Raw genomic sequence first — 12,267 nt, 5'->3', positions numbered from 1 at the left:
TTTGCAGCCTCTGATGCTAGAAGTGCTGATAATGCACTGAATCATAGACATTAATTTGAATGAAATTCAATATTTTTTTCCATCTAGAATATTCAAACAGTATATAGCTTTGGACCACTGTGGTACCTAAACTGAAATTATCCTTCACAGTCCATAAAGCTGTGTATCTAAAAAAGAGAGATCTGGCTCCTCATTGTTCTGACATAGATGTAAGTAAACTCCTACAGGTCATAAAATCATAAATATATTGACTTGGAAGGAACTCATCAGGATCATCAAGTCCAACTCCTGGCCCTGTGCAGGACACCCCAAGAATCACACCATGTGCCAGAGAGTATTGTGCAAATGCTCCTGGAACTCTGCCAGGCTGGTGCTGTGACCATTTCCTTGGAGAGCCAGTTCCAGGGCCCAGCCATTCACTAGGTGAAGAACTTTTTCCTAATATCCAACATAAACCTCCCCTGATTCAGCTTCGTGTCCTTCCCTTATGTCCTGTCACTGGTCACGAGGGTGAAGAGATCAGTGTTTGCCCTTCCTCTTCCCCTCATGAGGATGTTGAAGGTCACAATGAGGTTTCCCCTCAGCCTCCCCTTCTCCATGCTGGACAGACCAAGTGACTTCAGCTGCCTCTCATATGACTCCCCTCCAGACCCTTCACCATCCTCATGGCCCTCCTGTGGACACTCTCTAACAGTTTAATCTCTTTCTTATATTGTGGCGCCCAGAGCTGCCCCCAGCACTTGAGGTGAGGCTGCCCCAGTGCAGAGCAGAGCAGGACAATCCCCTCCCTTGCCCTGCTGGGCATGCTGTGCCTGATGCCCCCCAGGACAGGGTTGGCCCTCCTGGCCCCCAGGGCACTGCTGGCTCAGGTTCAACTTGCCATGGACCAAGACCTCCAGGTTCCTTTCTGTGGCACTGCTCACCAGCCTCTCATTGCCCAGTCCCTACACACAACCAGGGCTGCCTCACCCCAGGTGCAGAATTTGGCCATTGTCTTTCTGAATTGTCATATGGTTGGTGATTGCCCATCTCTCTGGTTTGTTGAGGTCTCTCTTCAGGGCCTCTCTGCTCTCAAGAAGCTGACAGCTCATCTCAATTTAGTGTCATCAGCAAACTTGGTATTCCTTTGAGCTGTGTGCTGAATTCATAATGAACATTCCTTCACTTCATGGTTTGCTGGGAGAGATAACTAAACAAGAGTTGGAAATTCAGAGCAGAACCAAGTCTGTGCACCACTTCAGATGCTCTTCACTGCTATTTGCTGTTCTAGGACCAGCAGCACAGCCAGTGCTTGGGGAGGTCCAGAGCACTGCTGAAGGAGCCACAAGGATGAACCCTGGGCAGCCTCTGTCCAGTGACCATCAAGAACTTTCTCTGGAGCTCCTGCTTCCAATTAACTTTGCCTTCTTTCTTAAACTCTTAAGGAAATGCTATACCACTAATATCTCCCTTTATCTTCTTTGCTGGAAAAACAAGCAAGTGAAAGATTAATATTGATCGTCATACATCATGATGACAGCAATGTGGCTGTGTAATCAAGTACAGTTAAAGATGAAACATTACAATCTCCTCGAGACATAGACATTTGTACTGCACAGACTGCTGCACCATATATGCAAACTCTAAATAGATCACTACTGATTCTAACTCAACAGGTGCATTTCAAAAAGTAAAAGAATAAACATTTTTTGTACTCTAGAAATATGTATTAAAAGATCTGACATCTTACTCTAAAATAAGAAGCAACTGTCTGTGTTTTCATGCTGGTTGTTTCTCTTGGATGATGTCCAGTATCTCCTGCTTCATTCTATAAAGTTGAAGAAAAAAAATTACACTTTTTATCTAGTTTATCTGCAGTGCCCTTTCCAATGCCCCAAGAAAGCACCCCTCAGAGAACATAAATAATTTTAAAAGTATTCTAAACAGCAAAAGTTACAGCATGATCACTAGCACAAATCAGTTACACCAACACTGCTACAGAATACACGAACATTCACACACACAAAGGGCACAAGTTGGTAACAGAGCATCTAATAACTGCCACAAATAACTGGACAATGTCTGAGGTTTGTTATTTCATCATCACTGTTAATTTGATCGTTTTCTAAGGAACGTAGCTATAGTCCACAACAATATTTTAATTCCTCTTTTTGCTACAATACAGCTGTGAAATAGTATTTTTTCCCCCTAAAGTCGTTATAAAACTATAGGCAGAAAGAAGGGAAATGTTAGGTTTTTACCTCACGGAAGGAATATGAATTGCACAACACAAAGATATCCAGCTAAACAGAAAAGAAAATGGAAGAGGGAGAAAAACCAAGGCAGGGGTTACTTGCTTACTTTCAATACCAAAACAGCTACTGCCTTTGTAGTTTAAATTAGGCTTCATTGCAGAATCACAAAATCAGTTTTCTTACCTTTGTATGACTGATTGATTTTTGGGAGGTCCACATTTGATAACTGATTGTAGTTTTGCTTTTGGTGTGTGCCAGGTTACCTACAGGAAGATGAAAGAAAGTAACCTACCAAAGTGCTTACACCTCATCTAAACAAAGAATGATCCTGAACCACCTTATTCATGCCTCCAGTGTAACCATATGATTAACAAGGTCATTGACTTTTTCAGTGTGTCCTCATTTCCCCTTTAACCCTTGGGATGGAATGAGCTCTGAAGAAGTTGCATAAACACAGAACGTGACATTTTTTCTCCTTCAACTCATATGTCATCTACTAGATAAAAAAAAATAAACAAACAGACTGCTGTAGAAGGTAAGCTAGATACATCTTAGAGCATCCATGTGGTTTTACCCTAAGAATGTTAGTGTACTATTCTAGTTCTAATGCTACATATTAGTTTAAAAAAAAAAAAAAGGTGCTAATACCCTTCTCTAGCCCTGAGGAAAAGTGATGTGGCATGACACAAGTTTATACACCTAAATTCTACTCTTCACTGCTTTTTCAACCCCTGGTAAAAATAAGGTTCTATCTTTTCACAAACTTGCTGGAAACCATCACTGGCCTGTCCTTTCTCTGAAGTAGGGCTGGGTATTCCTGGGTGGCTACTAGCTGACATGGACCAAAACTGTCCCAGGGAGGCATTCTAACCATTAATCAGAATGAGCAGCCCTGTGGGAATGTTTCAGCTACTGTTCACTGGCTGTGTTTGGTTTACTAGCACAGACAAAGTCTTAAGGCTCTAACTCTGGAATTCTAAGCCAAGCAATACCTTCATTACGATGACTTTGAAGGACTAGGTGTATTGACATGCTTTACGCAGACACTGGTCTTTTCAAGGAATAATGAACATTCTGCTGAGCTTTCCATCATATCTCTCTGTGTTGATAAACTCTAAACATTGCTACATGCTGCCACTGCTTCTGCTAATAACACAACACCTCTGGGATCTCCCTCTCCTCTGGGAGAGCCTGTATCTCTCAGTGCTCAGCTACTATCAGGAAGAGGTGGATAAGAGTTGGAATAACAGCTGCAAATATGTGTCATGGTAATGCATCTGGTATTATGTGATGATATCAAGGCCTAAACCTCCCTGGGGTTCAGCTGAATATCACAGGGTGGGAAGGAAAAAGAGAGGATTACTCACAGCTAACTTTAGCTATCTGAAATGAGGTGTCTACAGGACCCCTGCTGTATTCAGTGGAGAGAGACACCTTCAGAGATTTTTCCCATCCCAAGAGAAACACACCTGAGATAGGCAAGACGGCTTGTACTTTGGGTAATTCTCTAAAATTACTCTGATTCTAGATAAATAACATGGATCAAAAACCTAACTTTTAGTTGGCTATAGCTGGAAGGTTTGAGTCAGTTTTGAAACGCTACATGCAGTGTTTTACAATATTTAACAAGAAACTAAAACAACCATCAGAGATATCTTGCAAAACATGAAGACTTGGGATCAGTTGTTGGAACCATTTGGATGCTTACTTGGACTCTATGGAAATTATAGTTTAGTATATTAGCAGATATCAACAAGTCAAAAAGTTCAGGCAAGGGCATTGAGCTCTGCGCTTTCCCATGAACACTCACTTAAAATAAAATTCCAAGACCAAATTTTGCATTCTAATAGCAAAGCTCCCTTTGTAAAGAACAGAAGCCTTGCCAAAACCTCAGCTTCTGTAAGTTATGATAACATTTTCATTTCCATTAGGTTCTTCCAATTTAGCTTTTCTATTCTGCTAGAAATATGTCTCCCATGTAATTGTACAAGAAAGTAATGTTGTAAAGTACTTACTGTATGGCATCAATGCCCTCACACAGGGAGTACTACAACACAATAACAAACTGGTTGTAAGGAGAATTACCCATCATCCTGCAGGACAGTGGAAGGCAGGACACTTTGCAAGGACATAGTTCAAACGAGCTGCAATTTAGGAGTAATTTCTGTAGAGCCAGTTTTATTCCTCCACCTCTACTTACAAATTTCTTCAGGAAGAGCTTATTACAAGGACCCCATCAGTTACCTGTTGTAAAGAACTCCAAGACTGAAGATAGAGGAGTGTCTTCTCAGTCTTTGCAGCAGATGTTAGGAGCCCCAACATTTGTTCTCTACCACGTAGAGATAAATTGCGCTGCGGCAATTTATACATGCCCTGTCCAAAACAGTGACTTACCTGATCCTTCCTGTTCAGTCCCCAGCTCAAGAGATGCACTCCACTCCCTGTCTTGATCCCCTACCCTGAAGACAGGACCCTGAAAGAAGTTTCTACCACTTCCTTACCACTTGACCAGACAAATATCTCCCCTGTAGCTTGAGATGGCTGCAGCTCCATTCCGTATAGATTCCATGGTTGGAAAGTGAAGCCACAAAGTGTATAACACCATCAATCAGTTGTTATATGAAACTTTGCAGTGGTCATCACAAAGGCTGGAGAAAACTAAGAAGATCACCACAAAGCAATACCTGTTTTTGTGAGAGGGTGAGTTACCAGCTGTCGCGTCAGGTTGTTTTCAGAAGATCGCAGCAGCAGCACAATATCAGCTGGCAGAGTATCTCTATTTTTGGCTAGGAATCCACTTGCATTATACAGAACCTGTTTTAAAAGTGCATTTATGTATCTTCTTGGACTTTGAAAATTAATTGCAAATTTAAGCTTTCTGGAATAGAGTTTTTACTTTAACAAGATACACAAATAGTTTTTCAGCCACCAGGGTCACTCTCACTTCTAGTCTTCTTTTTTGATCACTGAAAGTTCTACCTTTTCAATACTGAGATATGATTCAAATCACTAAAAGCAAATCTATAATTCCAAAGTAGCTTGAGACATTTTTTTTTAATAATGCAGTTAGTAGTTTTAACTAGTGTGAACCTATCACCAGGACAAGTGTATTGCAGTCTTTCTTTACAGCTGTACAAGTGCTAGTGCACAATTAACCATGCACTTGATTTCAACCACATCACACAGGATTACCTATATGACTGTACAGTCTTTCTGTGCTATTCATATTATGCTGTACTGGACCCAGGACTTCCTAGGGATCTCTGTATTAATTGTAGAGGAAGTTTGCAGAATCACAAACTGCATATTGGCAACTGAAATCTCTCCAAAATCTCTCTAAAAATTCCAAGAATGGTGTACCTAAATCAAAATGTAGCTTCAGGGTTCTATCTTGATGGTCTAAGATATTCACAAGAAAACTTGACCTGTCAGGAAGGGTAGAAGATACTGGGACGTATAATTTAGAAAAACCCATTACAGAACAACTCAGCAACAGTCTTAAATGATTAAAAAGACGTGTAGAAGAAGAGGAAATAAATTTCTCTCCAGTTCCACAGTAAGCTGGACTAGGGGTAATGAATTTACATGGCAGCAATAGAGACATAAGTGGGACAGCAGAAGAAACTTCTAATGAAAGAATTTTTCGAACACTGATGGGGCACTGGTGTAATTCCCCATCTTCAGTGGCTGGTAACAAGAATGGTAGAGGGAGACCTGGCTTTCCACTCCTTGCAGTGAGTTATGCTATGCTGGTGAAATGCAACTCAGCTGGAGAGGAGGTTCAGAGGAGTTACAAGAGGCTCTTTGTTGCTGGCTGTCTTACACAAGGGGTAAGGTATTTTCCATCAGCTGATGGGCAGTATTTGTCTCCTCCCAGGCCAGCTGCTCCAGCACTGCACAGACCCAACATGGTTTCCCATGTGAGACATCAGTGCTCACTCTGTACCCTTTAGAAGAGCTCAGAGGGAGGTGGGAGCTCCTGCTTTCCCAAGGCAGGTTCAGGTGACCAGTGCCCTGCTGCTGCAGTGCAACAGCAGCTCCTCCTGTGTTTGCACTGCACCTGCAGCCAATCACCTAGGGAGGGAGGGAGGCAAGGATGCTGCTCACTGCATGAAGCAGGGCCTGCACTCTCTGTCTGGCTGATGACAGAGAACAGAACTAAGAAAGGCTTATGGTGTGTAGGAGGCACTAGAAAGAATGGAGCTGGGTCCTGGTTAGAAACAGTGGGAACAAGCGTGGTGCAGGACTTTGAGGATCTAAGGCGAAGAGCACTGAGTTGCATTACATACCAGTTATGTTTTGGGTCTTCTATAATACAGTCAGTTCATTTACCTGGCGACATTTAAGAGAAATACACTCCTGGTATTGGTTTTTTTTGGTTTTCTTTTTGGTTTTTTTTTGGTTGTTTTTTTTTTTTTTTTAAATGAGGGATAATAACTTTCAATTTTTTTTTGATATGTAAGGCAGTGACAACATTCCCATGTCTGGACTGAAGAGACAACTGTTGAAAATTAACCCAGATGACCTCTTCTACTTCCTTCCAGCCTGTCATTCCACAATCCCCAACTAACATCATCAGGTGTCTTACCTTTCCTGCATAATGATAAATTCCAAAGGTTAGATCTACTCTTTTGGGTCTCCAAAAATATTTTGACTTCAAATTATCTTCAAATTTTTCTGAAAGGAAACACATAGCTTATCTTACTAGAGTTACTGTACAATCATTCTCTTCTGAAGCCATATCCCTCCAAGGAGATTTCCTGACTTCTCAGCCAATGCAGAGGCACAAAACAGACACTGATGTTTTCAAGGACAGAGATACCATAATGGTCTTGTAACAAAAGACACTGGATAGAGAATATGGGAGCTCTTGGACAAGTTACTTACTTTGTTCCAATTTTTTTATGTGTGACCTCAGAAAATCATGGAATCATAGAATAATTAAGGTAGGAAAAGATGTCTAAGATCATTGAGTCCAGCCCTTAATCCAGCACCACCCTGTTCACCACTAAGCTATGTGCCCAGGTGCCACATCCACCCATGTTTTGAACACTTCCAGGGCTTGTCTTTCCAAGATTTTGATCTACATATATGAAAAAATGAAATCTTTCCTAAGGATTCCTTGAGGAGTTGTGAAGAAACATTCACTGATTGAGTGCTTCCATACTGTAGACTAAAAAGCATGAGGATAAAAGAACAACAAGCTCATATAATTGCTTTAACATGGGCATTGTTACTGGATGTTATTAGGTTTTCTGATTGGATGTTGGCTAAAATTATACTTTGACACTCTGCACATTCAAAAATGAGTAAAACCAGGATTTATCTGCACAGGAATATCACTGAAATAATGAAGTCAATGGTAATAGCAGCTACTCAACAGCACTGAAATATTCAGGATCTGAATTACAATGACTTTAGGTGTTTTAATTTTAATTTGTGAATAGAAAACACTCAGAAAGCATAATTTGTTGAAAGGCACTGAAGCATGTTTGCAGTCATTACTTTTAAAAAGTATTAAACTTCTTGCTCAGATACTGCTCATCAAAAATCTCAGAGCTAAGCATGACTGAACTTTGCAAACAGTGTTGGTCTATGAACCTAGAGTTTTAACTCAGTTTGATCTTTACTCTTCAAGCTCTGCAGCAAAAAATTCCTGAAGGTGGGAGAACTTTAAACCTGGATCAGCAGCTTAGGTTCATTTGTACTCATGATGTTTCTCTACTTCAAGGACACAACCATCCCAGCATGCATGTCTCCCTCAAACACACTGTGACACTGAAATGGGGGCTCACTAAAAGCATAACTAGCATGTAGTCTGAACTGTACGTGCCAAACAGAGATTGAACAGAAGACAAGCTGTAAAACTGTGAAACGAACAAATACTCACCTACAAGTGTCTGATCTGTTGCTTGTGGGAATCGACTTTCCTCATCCAGCAGAGACAATAAACCCATTGGTTTCTGCAGGAACATATCTAGGAGGGGCCTGTTGTCCTCGTATTCTATAACTCTTGCATCAACACCTTCGTAAAGGTATTCATTCTGCAGCAAGAAACAGAAGGCATGCTTTGTCTGTGTACGCAGAACCACTTCAGAAAATAATTCACAAACTGTCAATTGCAGCAAATTAAAACTGCATTGAGAAAGTATGCCGCAGGGCTAAAGCCATCAAGGTTTTGCAGAAAGAAATGTCAGCTGGGATTTCGGTTTTGAACATGTAAGTTCAATACTCACTCCTACAGCATATTTGGCTAAGTTAGATACTTTACAGGAATAGCAAGAATTAAAGAAACAGAGTTGAAAAAGATAAAGTATATAATTTACAAATAGAGGCCTCAGGGTCTATTTATTTCCCTGGTCTGAAATGTAGAAAATTTCTTAACCATTTAGAGCTATATTTACATTCCCAACTCATTGCCCAGACCCAAGTGATGGCTAAGATTTACAGAAGTGACTACAGGTTCCAGTGTCTTGTTTGATCACCCTCCTCAAATACATGGAAAAATTCTTAAGTGGAGAAGAAAGGTGCACATACTTTTTAAAAATTAAAGAACTGTGTACATACTTCCTAAGAATAAATTGCCTCAGATTTGCTTCTAACACATTTTCATTCCTTTTAAGGAACTAGGGAAAGGTATTCCCCAAGATTTAAAAACAACGGAAAAGCTAATGGTGTGGACTTCTTTGTTTGCTTTTTTTTTGTTTGGTTTGGTCTGGCTGTTTTTTTCCTGAAGACTGCAAATATCTGGATTCCTCCCAGACTAAGGAAAAAACAAAACCCAGATGTGTCTACAGTGTGTTGCGATGGTATTATCTTGACTATAATTTAGATTATAGCTGGAGAATACAAGAATGACTTTCCTTAATCCTTTAGCAAGGCAGAGGACAGCTGCAGATTTACCAAGAGAAGGTTGCTCTAGGGACTACCACCCCCCATTATTTTTGCTTGAATTAGGTAACAGCAATAGCAGTTTTCTACCACACAATACTCCTGTTTGTGCCAGGGATGCCTTCAGTCCTGTGCAGGCTGCACTGCGAAACACAGAGCTTTTGATCTACTTTAAAATCATCCCTCTGCCAAAGGACAGGAATTAATAAGTGTTGTATTCATGTATGATGTTAACATCACAGTTTTGCCGTCCTGAATTCATTGTGAGAAGGATGTCACAAAAATGAATAATGGCTAATATTAATGAGTTCAAAGACCTCTAACCTTGGAAGACCTCTTCTTATGTGTCATTCATTTGAGTCTGAGTGAGTGAAGAAGGCAACACATTGAGCATTTAAAAAAGAAGTTCACTTTCATATACAACAGAAAAGTACCTATTTCATACCTCTTACTCTCAGAGAAACAAGAAAAGGCATAAAATCAATAAGACTGGTCTAAAAAATACAGGCACAAATAAAAATCTGCTGATCCATTTGAAAGAGGACACAAAATATAAACCAAAACCCTTCCAGTATCCAGACTGATGTAATTTCCCTGGACACTCTTCACTCTAAGGATAGGTTATAATTCAGTTTATATACCACACAAGGGTGTAATCAGTAAGAATCTCACCTACAGCCCCATGATGACTCCTCATTTGAGACAAATAACATTAACCTCATTCGTGTCTCCCCTGAAGCAGTGGACAGGTGGAGTTTTGCTTTTTAATTTAATCAATGACCTGAGTAGCAGGACAAGACAGGAGAGTAATAAATGTATCACTGATATAGGCGAGAAGTTAATTATATACCTGTAGGAGCTGGTGGCAGAAAGGGAATGAGTCTGTGTTATCTCCCAGAGATAACATGGGAGTAGGGGCAGTTTAACTGAGGGCTACAGCTACACTGACACACAGATGTTCATGGAACCAACTGTTACTGCTTAGGATTATCTAGAGTGCCCTTATCAAGGAGGCAAGAGGAAGAGACTGCTCAGGATGGATCTATCAGAGGAGAGTGTTTCTGTGACACTCAGACATCTTCAAACAAACTCTCACAGCCAACCTGTGTAATCATAAACCTTTTCCAACTACAAATGCTTGTGAGAGAGGCTGGTTTAGAGAGCTGGTGAAAGTGTTCTCCTTGAAAAAGAAGAGAACTCTTAGAAGCTGTACTACTATGCTATAACAGCAACACCTGCTCCCCTCCCTGCCCAGGAGCCCACAGGGCCTGACCTCCCAGCCTGCAGAGCATGTGACCACTCAGTCTGTGTCCTTTGTGTCTCACAACTGAACGAGTGTCAGCACTGACAGCTTTGGAGATGCTGCCATCTTCCCAGCAGGATATGAAGGAGTTTACTCCATCACTTACCACGAGCTCTTGAAGGACAGCTGATGACCAAGCCAGGCACCAGTGTGACAGATGACTCAGAAATGATAATGTACTACATTTTCTAATATAGTGCTGGTTTCAACCACATCATTAGGATATAAGCAGCAAGTATAAAAGCTTTAATAACAGACATCATAAAACTGTAATGAAACAAGTCTTATTGTTAATAAGACTTGTTAATCCCCTCCACAAGAAAGCTCCACAAAATAGCTACTTCTTGAAATTCTAAAGCACAATCCATTAGAAAGTATTCCTGTGGATGGGATGTCAAAAGGAATAATTGAGTTACACTATTAACTGGGCTCCCATCTCATCTTAGTATTACATGGTATCTTTCCTATGATCCAAACCATGTAACATTAGCTTGTACCGCCTGGTTTCAATGGTAACAAAAGAATTACAAAATGCATTAGGAAATGGTCTCCATGTTTAATAAAGTAATGCCATTTCACCAAGAACATTTTATGAGGACACTGGGTTTAAATGGGGACACCAGAGACTTATTCAGAAGGAACCTTTTCCAGCTGAAACTAGAAGATTAAATTGTCATGAGAATGTAAAATAAACATAGCATATATTTAATACAAAAAGTATAATCCTTCTAACTGACAGCAAACTTGCTACTTTCCAAAGAGTTTTAGCTATCTGCCATTACACCTTTTACTTCTTATGGGGGAATGACAAATGAGAAAGGAATAGGAAGGCTGTTTTGCTGGACATTGTGACCTGCAGACCATGGAGCTGACAGAAAGTAACTTATAGCACTATCTAATATGTAAGCGGAACACTTTGAAGGACAGGACTGAAGGTCCAAAAATTCTGCTTTGCTTTATATTGACCAAAAACCCCCCTTGTGCTAGCAAAACAAAAAGCAGTGACTAAGTTGAGAGGGCACATTCTCTCCTCAGTCAGTAGAGACAGGGATATATCTATTTGTCTCCATTGACTAGTGGGAATCTACACTATCTTTATCTTAAACTATATACCCATTTCAGTCTTTCTGTTAAATTAGTGAAAGGGGATTGCATTCAGGCCTAAAAGCCTTTATTCTTAAATGCAAACATTAAGTCAACAATAAAGAATAAATTATCTTAATTTTGACTTGAGTTGTCCATGTTGGCCCCCAGACACTCCATTCCAGCTGACACCCTGAGCCTCAGGTTGGGATAGTACCACTGCTCCTTTCTTCTACCCCTGTCACTACTGTGGCCTTTTTTTTTTTTTTGTGGGCCACACTTTCAAGGAAAGCAAAACTGTGAATGCTTTTCAGATTCAGAAACAGAAAAGAGACCACTGGCAATGAAAAACAATGTCACCTGCAACACTGAAAGTACAATTCAGCCTCATGAGTGTATTTACTATTTGGCTTCATTGGTCAAGTTGTCAAAATATGATTCACCTTCTCTGATGACATAATCACTACTTACTACTAGGTGAACATGAGCTGATGACAAACTAAAATGTAATCAACTGATTAGGTCTCAGCTTCGCCCAGATCTGTCAAATTTCATCAAATTGCACGTGATATGATATTGAACAGGGCAAAATAGGGAGAGGAATGAAAAAACAATGTATTTGTACATTTTATGTTTCTTGAGGGAAGTATAAAAGAACTTAAATTCTTCAGGCTTTCTTCTTGGGTAGATCTACAGGGTTCAATGAGGTGCTGTGTTACAGATTTCTGAGGTAGCACAGGGCAATCTGACATGTCT

At 40.3% G+C, this 12,267-nt stretch overlaps 1 protein-coding gene across 1 annotated transcript in view; it reads right to left on the bottom strand.

Moving 5' to 3' along the window:
• Positions 1-12,267, bottom strand: part of MYO3A (myosin IIIA) — a 104,206-nt gene that overhangs the window by 24,986 nt on the left and 66,953 nt on the right. Inside the window, exons 19-23 of the mRNA XM_041408655.1 lie at positions 8,125-8,278; positions 6,823-6,911; positions 4,919-5,048; positions 2,418-2,497; positions 1,730-1,807 (exon numbers count right to left, since the gene is read on the bottom strand). Of these exons, the coding sequence (XP_041264589.1) occupies positions 1,730-1,807; positions 2,418-2,497; positions 4,919-5,048; positions 6,823-6,911; positions 8,125-8,278 (531 nt within the window). The remainder of the gene's footprint in view (positions 1-1,729; positions 1,808-2,417; positions 2,498-4,918; positions 5,049-6,822; positions 6,912-8,124; positions 8,279-12,267) is intronic.

Source organism: Onychostruthus taczanowskii, unplaced genomic scaffold (assembly GCF_017590055.1).
Source record: "Onychostruthus taczanowskii isolate IOZ18803 unplaced genomic scaffold, ASM1759005v1 scaffold3, whole genome shotgun sequence".
Classification (NCBI taxonomy): Eukaryota; Metazoa; Chordata; class Aves; order Passeriformes; family Passeridae; genus Onychostruthus; species Onychostruthus taczanowskii.
This window is presented reverse-complemented; position numbering and strand designations above follow the sequence as displayed.